The 18,091-nt window shown below is 30.9% G+C and overlaps 1 protein-coding gene across 2 annotated transcripts; it reads right to left on the bottom strand.

Annotated features, from left to right (window-relative positions):
* Positions 1-11,575: 11,575 nt before the first annotated feature.
* Positions 11,576-16,028, bottom strand: LOC105764601 (2-alkenal reductase (NADP(+)-dependent)). Of its 2 annotated transcripts, none has more exons than XM_012583236.2 (6): positions 15,675-16,028; positions 15,364-15,547; positions 15,103-15,269; positions 12,708-12,790; positions 12,143-12,281; positions 11,576-12,055 (listed from the first exon to the last, which is right to left on the bottom strand). In XM_012583236.2, the coding sequence occupies exons 1-6, from the start codon at positions 15,909-15,911 to the stop codon at positions 11,795-11,797; spliced, it is 1,071 nt and encodes a 356-aa protein (XP_012438690.1). In that variant the 5' UTR covers positions 15,912-16,028; the 3' UTR covers positions 11,576-11,794. The 2 variants fall into 2 exon arrangements, with proteins under 2 accessions (XP_012438690.1, XP_012438691.1); XM_012583237.2 differs by having other exon boundaries at positions 12,143-12,269; positions 15,675-16,022.
* Between the last annotated feature and the right edge of the window lie 2,063 nt (positions 16,029-18,091).

Genomic DNA, 18,091 nt, shown 5'->3' with positions numbered 1-18,091 from the left:
TTATTTTTATATTGATTAGTTAAATCCAATTTCAGGTTTCAAAATTAGGTTATAATCAAATTGAGATTTGATTAAAGAATAATTGATATTTGGTTTAGAGTGAAATTCAATTTAGGAATCATGTAAAAAATTGACTTGATTTATTTGGTGGGAAATGATTATTTTTTTTAGTGAAGAATGTGATAAAAGAGAAAATAAAATGAAGAAAAAAGGAAAATAAAGAAATAAAAGTATAGGGACTAGTTTAACAATTGAAAAATATAGAAAAATTATGTTAAAAGAAATGGAGAAGGGAGGAAAACAGAGGGAGAAGGAGGAGAATGGAAAATAAAGGGAAAAAAAAAGAAAGTTCAAAGAACATAAAAGAAGAAAAATTAAATTGCTCAAAACGAAAAAAGTTAGGGACCAATTGTATAATTTAACCTAAATTTTTTATTTGCAATGATAATTTAACGTTCCACGTCAGCTTACTGTTACACTATTAACGGCAATTAACGTTCAGTAACTAAAATGTTACAACACGATAATATAAGTGACTAAAACGTAACATTTTAAACATAAATAATTAAAATATAACCTGAGACAAATAAAAGTGACTATTTTATAGGACCCTAGTAGCCAAGAGTGCTATCCCTGGTATCCTAGCGAAAATAGTGGCTATTGCGGCTTGGGATGACGGAAAGTGGTGGCAACGACGGGTTTGGGGGAAACGAGGTCTCCCTATTGGCAGAGGAACTTATTCAGCTATCGGTCAAAAGCTCGATGGTGGAACCAAATGACAAACCAACTCTAATCTGCACTAGTTGGACAAAGAAATCCTACAATCCGGATAGCTTCAAGGCACATATGAAAAGTATCTGGAAAACAAAGAAAAAGTTTGAGAACCAATCGGTAGGGCAAAACCTTTTTTTGATTGTGTTTGAATTAGAGGAAGATTTAGAAACTATTATGGAAGGTTAGCCATGGTTGTTCAGGAAAAACTTAGTTATCTTTGATCGATTGACTAAACTGATGGAAAGAGATCAAATCAGGCTTGTTTCATCCCCGTTTTGGATCAAGATTGGGATGTGCTTACCAGAATTTGATAAAAAAGACCTCTTGCATACTATAAGGGGTCACTTTTGGAGGCGTTCTCAGATCTGAAGTTAATGGTGAGTTCTGTCGCCTTAGAATTAAATTAAATGTACAGAAACCCCTTTGTAGGGGTATATTTGTCTCAATAGGCAATGGGAATAGAGTTTGGATCCCTTTCAAGTATGAAAAATTACCGACATTCTGTTTTGGTTGTGGAAGATTGGGGCATGGTCTCCAAGAATGCACAGCAATAAAACCTGCAGAAAAAAATAGAATTAGAGAAGATCTACCTTTCTCTTTGGCATTAAAAGCAGAATTAAATTTGGTTGGAAGGGAGAGTTTAAAGTTTAATGCTCTATCAAAAAAACTACCACAATGTTCGTATACAGAAAGTATCAAGGAGAACCAGGAAACGTACTTACATAGTGAAAAAAACAGCGATATGATTTAAGGAGTACAAGAGGATTCTTGGTTGACAACAACAGGAACAGGGATAAAGATGCAAAAGGAAGGAGAAATCGATGAAAAAAAGATAGAGAGAAGCAAAACAGATGAAGATATACTGAAACCAGTCAGGAAATCCAGTTGGAAAAGAATTGAACCAGCAGGAATGATGAAATATTATAGAGCAGAAAGTAAATTACAGAAAAGGAAATTGGTAGAGATTGAATATGATGATTATGGTACAGAAGAGACTCGAGAAGATGAAGCAAAAAGGATGAGATATGGTAGACATGATTTAATAAATGAGGCTGAAACAAATTTTTCGGTAGACAACCTCAAACAAAATAGATCGGCGGTTGCCAAAAGGCAAGCTGACCGGACGTAATGAAAATTATATGCTGGAATGTCCGTGGATTGGGGAGTCCACGGGCAGTGCGAAGGCTTCGGTTTTTACTGAAGCAAAATAACCCCCAAATGGTCTACTTCATGGAGACTAAAGTTAACGAAAGACGTATGGAGAAAATTAGGAGGTGTAGTTTTATGAATGGGTTTGATGTAGGAGCAGTAGGTACGCGAGGAGGGATCTGCCTAGCATGGAAAGTGGAGATTCAGGTTAGTCTAAAAACTTTTTCAACGAGTCATATTGATGTGTTGATCAAAGAAGAATGTGTTAGTAAAGAATGAAGATTCACAGGGTTTTATGGGTTAACTTATATACACAATAAAAATACCTCATGGAATTTACTAAGAATTTTGGGCCAGGAACAAGATCACCCTTGGCTAGTGAGTGGAGATTTTAATGAAATAATGTACTCTTTCGAAAAAAGGGAAGGCCAGCCAAGGGAGGAGAAAAGTATGGCAACATTCCATGAAGTCTTCAAAGAATGCCTACTTATAGATGTGGGCTATACGGGAGCATGGTATACATGGGAGAGAGGGAATCTACCGAAAACGAATATTAGAGAAAGACTGGATAGGGGTGTTGCAAATGAAAAATGGATGAAACTCTTTCCAAAAGGCAATATATGTAACACCTCTAACCCGTATCCGTCACCGAATTAGAATTACGAGGCATTACCGAACAAACACAACCATCCTTAATAAACAAAGACATTAAAATCTAACTAATATAGACATTGCAAACTAGCAAATCCATAAGAAAATAAACCATTTTAGTATGGCTATTATAATCATATATAATACAACAAAATACGACCTCCAAAACATTTATCTAGTCTATACATGCCATAGTTAGAATTTAAATATTTAAAATACCGAGATAATAGATAAGGTGATGAACTTGTTGACGATCCCCGAGCTTGAAGTCGGATCTAAAATCTATAAAAGCAGAGACGAAAGCGAACAAAGTAAGCTTATATAGCTTAGTAAGTCTATAACATAACTAAAATATATATAAGTCATATAATTTCCAAATCAAATTCATTTGAATTAGTAATTAACACAAATAATTATTTTATTAGCATTTGTGTCTTTAAACCATTTTATTTATAATCAAATATATATACCTAATAAACATTATAACCGAATGCAAACATATTCATCAAATACTTATAAACAAATGTATATACACCTCAAATATATATATATATATATATATATCAATTGTTTATCAAATGCATATACCAAATGCATATATATTTAATATATGCATATACCGAATGCACATATATATATATTTAATAATTACTTAGACTGAATATATATGTGCTCATCAATTTAATATAGCCAAAATCATAGCTATATCAATTGCATATTCTCACATAATTTAAATGACTTCACGTGCACTTAGCACTGCTAGGTTTTAAAACCGATTCGCATTTGCCGCTTTTAGCTTGCTAGACTTATAGTCTGAAATGTATCACCGGCATTAAGCCTGCTAGACGTATAGTCTGAATAATTTCACCGGCATAAAGCCTGCTAGACATAAAGTCTGAATTATTTCACTGGCAATAAATCGATTAATCTTGAGCTTTAACAAAAGAATCTCAATTCACGAAGTTGTATCTCATATTTGTATATAAAATCCACTTAAAATTCAGCTCAATAATTTATAAACCATATCTTTAAATAACATAGATAATATAAAGTTCAAACATCAATTCCACTCAAAATTTCATACTTCCAATGCTATTCAAGAACTTTACATGAATAAACATACATAATTTATTACAAGAATATATACTTGTATATTAACATAACCGAACCTCATGTAACCTTGTATAATTGTCATACCTAATTTCACTATAAAATCATATACATGTATGTATACTGATCATTCGAATATAACATATATATATATAATTACCAACTCACATATATAAATATAAGTTACATATCTTAATCAAATCTAAGAGTTTATTCATATATATATACATATATTCAAACCTAATATACATATATATGTATAAATCATACTTACCTTGGATTAAAACCAAGAATTTATACATATACAACATTCATACTTCCACTAAATTAAAAAAACTATATATATATATACACATATGCATATATATATTCAATCATTATGTATATATATAAATATAAATATATACATATTCGTACCTTTATCTAAATTCAAAGTTTATTCATGCTATTACATATATTTTGAATCTATCATATACATGTATAATTTCATACCTAATTTCATTACAAGAGATTTTCATATATATACATGCCTATCCGAATCTCACCTTTACTTATATAAAATTTAAACCTATAATTTAACTCATAAACTTATACAAGATTATACTTGTATATTCAAACTATCAAATACTTATATAAAATTCATACTTATACTTCAAATTATAAACATTTAATTACAGCTCATCAAGTATACCATCGATATACATGTATAAATATTGATTTAATAACTTTTAAATTGCTAATAGACTTACCTCTGACAACGATAATCGAAACGGAACGATTAGTCAACGACTTTAGTCTTCCCCCGATCCAAGTCCAATTTCTTTATTTCTTGATCTAAACACATTCAAATTGAACTCATTCAAATATAATTTCATTCAATTTTGTCCAACAACACATAAATGGGCAATTTACCATTTTACCCCTACTACTTAACATTTTTACAATTTAGTCCAAATTGTACAAAACACAAAATATTTCAAATTGACCACACTATGTTTTGGCCGAATATTTCCTAGACCCATATAGATCCTTGCATGTCATTTATTTCACCTTTTAATCCCTCAATTAAATATTTTCTTACAAATTAATCCAAAATAATTAAATTCATCAAAAATTCAAGAACACACATTATAATCTATCACATATCTTTCATATTTCATCATCAACTATTACCAAGCTCAAGTATTCATAAATGACATGTCTCAAAATCACTATCAAATTCTAAAATTAAAGCATGGGCTAGATATAACACGAAGCAACGATCACAAAAACGCAAAAATATCAAAAACCGAAACCAAACATACCTTAAATCAAGCATCAAAGATGGCCGAATAGCTTGGTTGTTCTTCTTTTATTTTCTTTTCTTAGTTTCGATTAGATGATAATGAAATAAAAGATGATGGTGGTCTTTATTTGTTTAATTATAATATTATAATATAATATATATTATAACATTTATAATTAATATAAAAACTATATATATTATACACATGCCGCCCACTATTCTATTTAATGGTTAAATTGCAAAACAAAACCTCCATATTAAAAGAATAACCACTATTCAGCCCCTTTTTAGAAATAACCATTAAATTTTTATTTTACGCGATTTAATCCTTTTATTTAATCGGACACTTAAACGACGAAATTAAAGCACGAAATTTTCACACTAGTAAATTAACACATAATAAACACATAAAATAATATTAAAATATTTTTCTAATTCAGATTTGTGGTCCCGAAACCACTGTTCCGATTAGGGTAAAAAAAACCAGGCTGTTACAATATACATCATTTAACGTCTCCACTTTCAGATCATTGCCCCATTTTTATCAGCACAACTAATGAAAACAGTTTCAAGGGAAACCCAAGATTTAAATTTGAAGCATGGTGGACCACAGATGAGTCAATTGAAGAGGAGATTAAGAAATCATGGGAGTCCTCAAATGGATCTATTTTTAAAAAGATTGAAAGACTACAGACCAGTCTGTCAAGATGGGCAAAATCAATAAAGAAGATACGAAGGGGTTGATGAACAAGTTCACAAAGGAGTTAGAAAATTTAATAGAGAAAGAAAGAGATGATGATATAATGGCACAGATAATTGATACGAGAATTCATCTGAATATAGAGATTGATAAAGATGAAATGTATTGGGAACAAAGAGCACGGGTCAATTGGCTTCAGCTAGGGGATAAGAATACGGCATTTTTCCACAAATATGCCTCAATGTGGAAACGAATCAACACACTAAATAGGCTGGACACAGATGATGGAAAGGAAATTTTTGAGGAACCAGAAATAAATGAGACTGCTACAAAGTACTTCCAGAATCTATTTTCGTCTAATGGAGCAGGGAATCTATCCCATCTTTTAACAGACATTAACAATAACATTTCTTCAGACATCAACACAACCCTATTGGCAAAATTTACGGCAGAAGAGATCTTTATTGCAGTAAAAGGAATGGGGCCCACTAAAGCACCAGGCTACGATGGCTTTTCGGCACTATTTTTTCAAAAATACTGGCACATTGTGGGTAAAGATATTGAAATCTTTTGCTTGGAAGTTTTGAATGATGGTAAGGATTTCGAAGCTTTAAACCTAACTAAGATAGTACTTATTCCAAAGATCTCCAACCCCACAAATCTTGTTAACTTCAGACCCATTAGTCTATGCACAGTTATATACAAAATTATAGCCAAAACTATTGCTAATCGTTTTCAGGAATTTATTGGAAGGTGTATTGACAATGCTGAAAGTGCATTTGTTCCAGGAAGGCTAATATCCAATAATGTGTTGATAGCCTATGAAATTCTACATACACTACGCCAAAAACGAACGGGGAAAAAAGGATTTATGGTAGTGAAGCTAGACATGAGTAAAGTTTACGATAGAGTTGAGTGGGCATTCTTGAAGGAAGTAATGCTTCGTATGAGTTTTGCAGAGGAATGGGTGTCACTAATTCTGAGATGTATTTCTACAGTCTCTTACGTAGTAACCATCAACGGGAGGAGAGGCAATGTTTTCAAACCTACTAGAGGATTCTGATAAGGTGACCCACTTAGTCCTTTTCTTTTTCTGATTTGTAGTGAGGGACTTTCGTCCTTGCTCAGGATAGCAACAAAAGAGGGTTTGATAAAAGGAGTTAAGGCTAGCAGAAGGGGTCCGACGATTTTACATTTACTATTTGCAGATGATTGTATTTTGTTTAGTGAAGCTACAAAGAGTAGAACAAAAATTTTAAAAGATATTTTGAGGGAATATGAGATTTGCTCCGGTCAATGCGTGAATTTTAATAAATCCACGATTTTCTTTAACTCTAATACAGTGGAAGGGGACAAAGAAGACATCTCGACTGAAATAAGAATAAGGCGCTCGACAAATATGGAGAAATATCTAGGACTCCCTAATGTGGTAGGAAGGCAAAAGAATGAATCTTTTCAGAACCTTAAGGATGATTAAGTAGAGGATTGAAAATTGGAGTACACGATTTCTATCTCAATGGGGAAAATAGGTTTTCATAAAATCAGTACTTCAAGCAATACCAACTTATGCTATGATATGCTTTCTTCTACCAAAATCACTATGTGGGGAGTTTGAAAATATTTTTGCTAGATTCTGGTGGCAAAAAGGTAAAGGAAAGAAAGAAATTCACTAGTGCCGATGGAAAGCTATGTGCAGTTCTAAAAAGGAGGGGGGTATGAGTTTTAGGAATATGGCTCAATTTAATATATCATTATTAGTTAAACAAGGATAGAGGATTATTAATAACCAGAATGCTCTCGTTACGCAAGTAATTAAAGCCAAATATTTCCCAAATGACCATTTTTTAAATTCCCGTTTGGGAAATTCTTGCTCCTATGTGTGGAAAAGTATTTGGGCAGCTAAAGCTATATTGGCAAAAGGACTATGCTGGAGGGTTGGTACGGGTACTAATATATCCATTAATGATGATGCTTGGATTCCAGATGCAGTTAATTTTAGATTATCAACAGCGACCAACTCTATGCATGATTTTAAAGTAAATGAGTTAATTGATAGTAATAATAGACTTTGGAAGAGGGAGCTGAAAAATAGTACCTTCACAGAAAAAGACGCTGCAAGAATCCTTCGGATCCCTTTGGCACGAACACCTCATGAGGACTTCCTCATTTGGGGAGGTGAATTGTCGGGTGAATTCACGGTCCGAAGTGCCTATAAACTATTACAGAGTTCAGATGAAAATCTTAGAGCTTATGCTTTACAAACCATCTACAGAAAATTCTACAAAAAACTTTGGAGCCTGAATCTACCAACAAAAATAAAGATTAATCTGGAGGCTATCATGGAATTATTTGCCTACAAAGGTGAATATGCAGTATAGGAAGTTATCAGTCAACACAAGCCGATATGGAGAAATAGCTGAAACAATGGACCACTTCAGAATATTGAACCAGAGCATGGACTTCGTACAGTGGCTTACCTGGGTGTTTGAGCAGCTCACCCCTTGTCAAGGTCGCCTTTTATGCTGCGCACTTTGGGCCATATAGGGAGATCGAAACAGAAGAATACACGAGGAAAAAGTCAGTAATTGAAAAGAAATTGCAAACTTCATCAGTAACTACATTACTGAGCTTACTGGTTTCCAAAAAAGAAAATCGGTAATAATAACAGAAAACAAAAGATGGAGGCACCCACACTGTGAGTTCATGAAAATTAACTTCGACGGTGCATACAATGAGAGTCAGAACCGTTCAGCTTCATGTTGTAACACCCCAAACCCGGTCTAAACGTTATTACCGAATCTGGCGATGTCACATTGTAACACCCCTTTCCCGTATTCGATGCCGGAATAGGGTACGAGGCATTACTAGAAGACATACATTTGCATACGTATTAAACCAAGTTACGAAATTTCATCCGAATTAAAACTTTTAAATTATTAACGTGCTTTTATAATTTTTTATAACATATCTTTGAAATGTTATATTCATAACAAATAGGGCCTACGAGACCCGATATTTACTCATGTAATTCAAAGCTTCATTTCCATTTCATTCAATTCACAATTTCTCATGTTCACAATTCAAATCAATTTCTCAATCCAATATATATATTTCAATCATCTAAGAATATAATTCAAGTTACATGAACTTACCAGGCTAAATTGCAGAAATACCAAAATTTAGGGACATTTTGGTAATTTTTTATTTTCCTCGAATTTTCACCCAATCTTGATATAAATTAATATTTCATTCAATTTATTAATTTAAATAATAAAGCAATTCATTTCATGCAATTTGGTGACTTTTGACATATTTACCAATTTACCTTTAAAATAATACTTTTATTCAATTTAGTCTTTGAACCTAAAACATGCAAATTGACCATTTTTAATGAGAACTCATGCTAGTTGAAATCATTTATTTTCCTCCTCCTCCTCCTCCTCTCCATTCCACATCCTTAATGTATAATATGCTTATATGTAACATTATCTATAATTCCACCATTTATTTATATATTAATTCAAAGTTGTCCACTTGAGTCATAGTCACTAAATTATTTATATCTTGAGACTCACATATCTTCTTACCATAATATTTTCAGAATTTTTGGTTTAGCCAATAAGTACAATTTATTCTTTAAAAATTCCCCTGTTTCACTGTTTGACAGTTCCGACTGCTCTTTACTAAAAATTAATTATCTCTTTGTACAAAATTTGGATGATGTTTCCATTTGTTTCTATTGAAAATAAACTCATTAAGGATTTTAAACATATAAATTTAAGCCTCTAATTATTTTATTCAATTTTTGATGATTTTCCAAAGTCAGAACAGGGGAACCCGAATTCATTCTGACCTTGTCTCACAAAATTTATTATATCTCATGATTTACAATTCCATTACTTACACTATTTATTCTATGAGAAACTAGAATTAATAAGATTTAATTCCATATTTTATTCATAATCTAATTAGATTTCCACAATTTATGGTGATTTTTCAAAGTTAACCTACTGCTGCTGTCCAAAACTGTTTTAGTGCAAAATGTTGATTACTAGGTGTATAACTCCCTTATTCCCTTTCTCTATAATATTTCCCATCACTTTCACTTATTTCTCTTCACTAATATATCAAGAACTTAAGACCTTATATAAGAAAACTCTACTATAACATTATTTCCATGCTTTTCAATAATATCAAACTTAAAAATATATTGAAATCTTGATGTTCTTACCTTATGCTATTGATTTCAATCTTTAACTTGATTTTCTCTCTCCTCTAGCTTCTATTTCTTGAATCTAACTTGATATTATAGCTCCCCATTGTCTCATTATCATTTTTCTCTCTTGGTGGCTATGAAAATTTCTTTGATTTCTAAGTGAAAATGGTGAATTTTTGGTGAGAAGACCAAATTGTAAAGAAAGGAAAACTTCTTTCTTTTCCTCTCTTCTCACGTTGGTTGCATGGAAAAGATGATAATTTTTTCATCATCTTTCATCCCTTTTATATTAATCATTTAATAATAAAATAATACTAAAAATCTTAATAAAATATTAATTAAATAACATTTATCTATTTAATTAATTAAAAATATCACAAATATCATCATTACCTTCTAGAATTCTCTCTCTCTATTTGACCATTTTGCCCTTTATAATCTTTTAAAATTCCATCCTTGAGTCATCACTTAATTTGGTAAAATTGCAATTTAGTCCCTCAAAATTCTTCACCTTTTCAATTTGGTCCTAATTCATGCATTTTCCTTAGTTTCTAGATTATTCCACTCTTAAATTATTTACACTATTGGTCCTTCAACTTTTTCTTATTTACACTTTAACCCCTCAAATTTTGAGTATTTACTCTTGGGCAACAAAACTTTTCTCATTTTTGCAATTTAATCCTTTCTTAAATTAATATGTCATAATAAACTTCCCAATGTTGACATAACTCAATATTACCCTTTTTATCACTTTATTTCCTTATTTTACTATATCAAGGATATTATCTTACTTTCTTACTGTAGTAATTTTCGGGTTATTACACAAGTATTGTGGCCAGAGATGCGGAAGGAAAAGTTCTTTTATCCTGTTCAGAGATCCACAATGACATAACCTTTGCATTTGCTACTGAAGCAATAGCCTGTTGGAAAGCAGTTCAAATAGGAGTCGAAAAGGGATGGCAGTCAATCATCTTTGAAGGAGATTCCTTCGCAATAATAAAGAAATGCAACACAAAGGGTCAAGATCGATCACTGGTAGGGGCATATATTTATGATATCCAACAGAAAATAAGTGGCTCCAATAATATCAGATTCCAACATACACCAAGATCTACAAATAATCTTGGACATATTCTTGCAACAGAAACTCTAAGAAGAAAAGAGGAGATATACCTAGAAATGGAGGTCCATGAGTATGCCGAAGAGCAAAAAAGATACAATTGGGTGTGTGAACCAGATTAGGAAAGCTTCAGGAGATGAAGAATGGAAGAGAGAAAGTTTCAAAACAAAAAAGAAAATGAAATGTTTCAGAAGGAAAGTTTTGAAAAATGAAATCGTCAACTGGGCAATGAAATGATAGAAAGAGGAGAAGACAGATTTCAGCAAATTCTGATTGGGCAATGGTTCGGCGCATTAAGTGTCGTTTCTAGAGTATTCTTTAATAATATCTAGATATTTGTTTAACTTTGGCCATCTGAAATCTTGGGCTGTTTTTCTTAGGATAATAGGTATATATTTTTATTTTGTACAGATGTTTTATCTTATTAATAAAAGCCCAATTTGAAATAATTTCAAAAAAAAAAGTGACTATTTTATTAGATTACTCAATTCCATAACATTTCATTCTCACACCACACCACACATGTTATCCTCCTCTTCCAACTGCGAATGCCAACCCATTAACAGATAATGAATCGAAGAGGAAAAACCCAATTACTAATAATATATTAGATTTTATGTTGTTTGCAATTTTAATTTAACTTTGCTGAAGAACAATAGATTGATTACACTAAATTAAAGATCATAAGTGCATAAGCAAGCAACAATGGAGTGTGTTTATTGCATTTGGAAGTTGGAATCAGGATGTAGGGTGGAGACTTGCATCACTTAACAATGGATGATGACCTGATTAACGAGGCTTATTAACTTCAATCACGACTTTCCCAAAGTTAGAGCTTGAGAAAAGGGACCCTAAACTCTCCGCAAAGTTTTGGATTCCTTCATAGATTTTGATCTTGGAACTTATTTTCCCTTGCTTTAGATAACCCTCCATCTCCACAGTAAAATCTGCAAATCTGTCCAAATAGGAGCCCACCAAAAAGCCCTCCATTCTTACCTCCTTCCCCACGATATTCAGCAGATTTCTTACCCCCTCCCTCTCTGTCCAAATCTGCATCATGCATGGAATTTGGAATCCAAGTCAGCTTGGGTCATACACTAGTACAATCAGCTATAAAGAAACATATATAGTAGAGACCTGGTTATATTGAGAAATCATTCCACAAACTGGAATCCTAGCGTGAGGGTTGACGTGATTCAGGACTGCCTCAAGCATTTTACCACCTACATTCTCCAGGTATATATCAATACCATTAGGGAAGTACCTGCACATCATTCTTCAATTCATGCTTAATACTAATAGTATACAATGTACGTTGTTAGAATTGTGTAGTTCAAATTCCTGTTAAAAAAATATAATATATTGGTAAAATAGAGGATCTATGAGAGGGTGAAGGCCAAGTGATGAGGTATGGTACAAAATGCACAAGTAGTATCCGTATAGAAGTATACTTCTTCTAATATTGATTAGAATAAAATGTTTTAACCTTACTATATTGTTTCTATTTGACATTGATTAGGGTAAGGCTTTTCAAGTTATAAATAGATGTAGTTGAAACTCTTTTTGTATCATTCGAATTCGGTTTTTTTCGAAAAGATTTTCACGTAAAAAATTGTATTTATATTTTTTTCTTATTTTTTACAATCGTTCTATTGTCATTATCAACGTTCAATTTTTACATTCATAAATTAGAATTACTTACTTGCTCAAAGTCGCATCAAAATCAACTTCTTTGTTGTAGTTGAATGCATCGTCGTACCCGAATTCCTCCTTTACGAGTCTCACCTAATTAAAAAAAAAACAACAACAACAACAACAACAATAATGTGAATGTTAGATCAACTTATGTCCTCACTCAATTATGGCTTTAATTAAAAATATAAAATATAAAATATAAAATATAAAATATAAAATATAAAATGTTAGATCAACTTATATTTATCTAATATAAAATATAAAAATAACACATTCATGACTATATTAATTACTTTGAAAAAGAAAAAATAATTTAATCATTTTTAATAATAATTTCTTAACTGCATTTATATTTGGTACATGTTAAATTTAACCCTCGACGTTTACATCTTTTATTAATTTAGCCCTTATTCTTCTTCTTTTTTTAGTTGAATATGACCCTCAACCTTTCAAAAAAGAGTCAAATCGTTTTTAATGAAAATGTTAGCTAAAATATTAAAATTTTGACGATGTTGGTATGTAAACACGCATGGTAGTTCACATGCACTTTTATGCTAACATGACATTATTTGTCTTATATAACATGTTGACAAATAATTTTAAATTTAAAAATTATAAAAAATCATAAAATTTTAAAAAAGAAGCATGAAGTACATTTGGATTTTCATTCGAGCTACCATGTTTAAAACTTTAACATTTTAGTCAATATTTTTGTTAAAAAATAATTTAACTCTTTTGAAATATTGATAGTCAAATTTGTCTTTTTAAGAGGTTGAGAGTCAAATTTAGCTAAAAATAACTAAATTGACAAAAAACATAAATATTGAGGATTAAATTTATGATTATGCCTTAATATTTTCTTCAGTGACTTAATATTTTATTGACTTGTGATATAAGTTAATAAAAAAACTTATAGTTTTCTTTCTTCTCGCCTTTTCTTTCATTTCTCTCCAAACCACCGTTTCTGATCCAATTTCGTTATACAAATAAAATTTTACAATATATATATATATATATATATATATATATATATATATATTTGTCTTTTGTAAATGTTAAGGGTTAGATTTATTGAATTTTTAAAATTTGAATTAGAATAACAAATTTTGTAAATATTGAGAGTTAAATTTGTTAAATTTTTACATTTAAGATCAAATTGATAAAATATGCAAACATTAGAGGGATAAATTTATTATTACACCAATAGAAAAATCCAAGTCAGATTCTCGCCAAATTTCAAATGGCTATTAACATTTGATGACAAAAATTTTGATTTCAAATAGTTTAATGACCAAAATAGAAATAATTAAAAGTTCAATAGCCAAAATAAAATGCGGACAATACTTTAGTGACCAATTCATACTTTATCTAAAAATTTGATGGTATTAATAATTGAATTAAATTTGAAAATTTGAAAATAAATAGATTAAATTTCTTAAATTAAAAAACTAAATTTCAAATATAAAAATAGAATTTTTACATTCAAATATTTATGACAAAAATAATTAATGATTAAGCCAAAATCAGGCCTCAGCTATTTCTATTTCTATTTTTTTTTTAAATTATCAGAACCTGTTTTTCTAATCACACATAGGAGTGAGTAATCGATCGAGTTGAGTCGAATTGAATCAAAAAATTTCGAGTTAGTCAAGTCGATGAATCCTATTTTAGCAACCGATCTCAATTTAAAATTTTTTCAAATCGAATCGAGTCGAGTTAACGAATCCTACTAGTTATACTTAATATTGCGTTTACATTGACCGATTATTTAACTAGTAGACAAAATACAAGATTATTTAACTATATAAACATTATAATTGTTTTGCTTTTTAACTTAATAGGTAAACATTTATCAAAATTACGTAGTTTTGTCTTTTTTAATTCGAATTTTAAGATAATTTAAATTGTGTAATTCATATTCGAGTTAAACCGAAGAACTTAAATTTTTTATTCGAATTAATCTGAATAACTTATTTAACTCAAATAATTTAAATTGTTTAATTTAAAATTTAAAATTTTTATTGAATTTTTCTAATAGAATGAGATTTTGCTTATCCTAACCACACATCTTTGCTTTAAGCTGAAAATGTGTTGTTTCCACGAGGATCACGGTGTAGCTATCTCTGTGCCGCAATACAAATGGGGTGGGGTCTAAGCACCATTCACAGTCGCCACTCACTCCCTCTCTTTTTCAAACAGACTAACTCCACTCGGTCCCACCGATAACTCATCATCATTTTTTGACGTTGCATTTGAAATAATTACGCAACTTTCGACGGTAATCAAGATGGATACCAAAAACCACGCAAAAAAAAAAAAAAAGGAGGAGGAAGTTGAAATGGAGGAGTAACACAGAAGAAAATCAAAAACAAAAAAAATATAGCAGCAGAGTGAGTGAGTACCTTGGCATCAGATCCGGTGCTTCCAATGACTCTACAACCCTTGAGCTTAGCCAATTGCCCCGCAACCATTCCTACACCACCTGCCGCCGCTGATATGAATGCGTTTGACCCCGGCTTCGCCTCTCCCAGCACTTCTATCCCCACCCACGCTGCAAACCCGGGAACCCCTACATCCATCCATTCATCACATTTATATTATATCTATAATTTTATAGTGAGAAATTCAAAGGATGGAGTAGTAATTATGAATTGACTAATCACCAAGACAACTGAGATATTCTGGCAAGGGAATTCCAGCCTCTGGGTCAATCTTTCTTATGAGGACACTAGATGGCACCACACAGTACTCAGCTACAGGAAAGAAAGCATTCAACACAATATCACCCTCACTGTACTTTTCATCCTTGGATCTCATCACTCGTCCAACTCCAAAAGCAGTTATCACCTGCATACATATATATAGGATTTATTAACGTCTACAGCTAGCTCGTTACAGACGCTAAGCTACTGCTAGCCATTAATTACTGCTTAGCTTAAGGTATGAAATGATGAGATAAATTAATGGGAGGAACCTGGTTAAGGCTGAACTGCGGAAAATATAAGCCGTCTTCTTGGCCGCTCATTCTGGTACGAAGATAAGGATCAACAGAGATGAAGAGGAGTTGAACGGCTACATAGGCGTCGGGTATGGAATCGAGCGATAAGGACAGCGGCACACTGCGGAGCGTTAGATGATCAGTGGTTGGAACGCCTTCGGCAGCGTACCCTGCTAAATACCATTCTTTGCTTTCCACAACATTCACTGCCATCTTCCCTTTTCTTCGCCACGCACCACAGATCACGCAATGCTAGTGCTACCTATTGATGATCTCTTTGCTCCTATTCCAACTAATCGATTTGTTTATTATGACCTACTAGGGTAGGTATTCCTAACAATTACTATCATGGAGTACATAAATGGCTAAGCGATTGGGTGCGGTGCAATGCGTTTAGCTTGCTTTTTGTCTCACGTTACAGTATTTAATCTCACCGTCACCGCTGTTTTTACACTAACTACAAGTAAACGCACTGCCCATCCAAACTCACCCTTAGATTCTATAAAACTTGGATGATATTTTATAAAATTTTAGATATGTTGAAATAATTTTGATATATTGTAAGTTATAAATATTTTGTAATTTGATTGTAATAATTAATTTGACTTTTATATAAAGATATATAATACAATACAAAATTGCTTAATAAAAATAGAAATTCTATATAAATAGTTTATTATAATATAAATTTTATCTAATATAACTAAATTGCTTATTATATTTAATATTTATGATTATATAATATGTACATGAATTTTATAAACATAATTAATATTATTAAATTATATGTATATGGTTATATGACACTTATATAGTTTTTATATATTTGAATTATTATCTACAATATATAAATATAAAGCATGAATTTAGAAAAAATTTAAATTTAAAAATATTTTATTATTATTTATTATATTAATAGATTGATATTTGAATAATTTTATTTTATTATAAAATTTTAAATGTTAGAAAAATATATTATTAAATTTATAACTCAATATCCATATTTTACAATTAACCCAAACTCATAATCTAAAGTATTTAATTTCAAACCCAAACTCGAATGTATTATCCCAAACTCGAATAGCATACTCGTTATTATTTAAATCCAAAATAAACTTATTATACTCCAAATTGCAAGCCCAAAATAAACTTGATATATACCCTTTCTTCATCATTGGTACTTTTTTTTTTTGTTATTGTTGTTTTATGGCTTAAGTGAAACTTTGGCCCCTCAAAATATAACATTTTTGTAATGCCCCTAAAATCATCATGTTGAATTTGTAAAGTGTTATACTCGAAATGTGTAGAATTGATTTATCGAGTAAATGAAATAATGACATTGGTGTTAGTAGAGAAAGGTATTGGATACCGGAGAAAGTTGAAAAAGGTATTGTGAGAAATAAATTTGAGGTATTGACTAAATTATGAAAAAGTGAAAAATGATGAGGTCAAAATGTGAATATTCAAAAGTTAAGGGGTTGAAGTGTAAATTCAAAAAGTTGAAGGAATAAAAGTGAAAATACCCAAAAGTGGAAAAGGACATAAATAGAAATATAGGATTTGACCAAGGGCAAAATGATCATTTAGTAAAAAAGATAATTTGGGGAAAATTTGCCAAAATACCATTGGATGTGTGGATGAATTATGACCATTGGATTTGCTTAGCCTTGAAGTATAAAATATGGGTCATTGGATTGTAATCATGATGTTAGTGATATTTTACACTATTTAATTAGTTTATTATTATTGTGATAATATTTTATTTAGATATTTTATTAATATTTTAATTATAAAAAGTTAGTATAAAAGAAAGGAAAAACATCTTTTCAAGGTGAAGAATTTTCTTCATCTTTCCAAGGTGAGAAAGAAAAGGGAGATGAGAGAAACTGTTTTTTCTTTACAAATTAGTCAATTTCCGTCAATTTCATCTTTTTCACTCAAAATTATTGAGAATTTCCAGAGCCACCAAAAAGTCAAGAAGAAATTGGAATTGGAAGGGAAGAAAGTTGAGAAGAAAGTGAAGAGATTAAAGAGACAAGGCAAGAATTTAAGTGTTTTCTTATAAAATTTATGTTTAGTTGAAGTAGAGATATGAGAAACTAATTTCTAGTAAAGAAATTGATTATGTATTTGAAGTGTTCATAGAAAAAGAGAAGAAATAATGGAAGTGTTGGAAACAAAGTGAAGATGGTGACAAAAGTGAGGAAGGAAGAAAATTAAGGGCAAAATAGTGAAATTCTAACAAAAGAGAGGTAAGTACTTCAAGAATTTTACTATACTTATTAAAATCCAAGTATAAAATATGTGAAATTGTTATATTAGTAGTTGCGTGATTAACTTAAAAATATTTGTGCTACTATTTAACTTGAAATTGATTAAAGTATAGTGAAAAT

Source organism: Gossypium raimondii, chromosome 12, assembly GCF_025698545.1.
Source record: "Gossypium raimondii isolate GPD5lz chromosome 12, ASM2569854v1, whole genome shotgun sequence".
Taxonomy (NCBI): Eukaryota; Viridiplantae; Streptophyta; class Magnoliopsida; order Malvales; family Malvaceae; genus Gossypium; species Gossypium raimondii.
This window is presented reverse-complemented; position numbering and strand designations above follow the sequence as displayed.

Bases quoted from the DNA above. Each gene is read 5' to 3' on its own strand.
- LOC105764601 (XM_012583236.2), bottom strand. From the start codon at position 15,911: ATGGCAGTGAATGTTGTGGAAAGCAAAGAATGGTATTTAGCAGGGTAC. The intron at 12,791-15,102 runs GTACTCACTCAC...TTTTTTAATTAG, and splicing joins GCACCGGATCTGATGCCAAG to GTGAGACTCGTAAAGGAGGA. The intron at 12,282-12,707 runs GTAAGTAATTCT...CATGAATTGAAG, and splicing joins TTTGATGCGACTTTGAGCAA to AATGATGTGCAGGTACTTCC.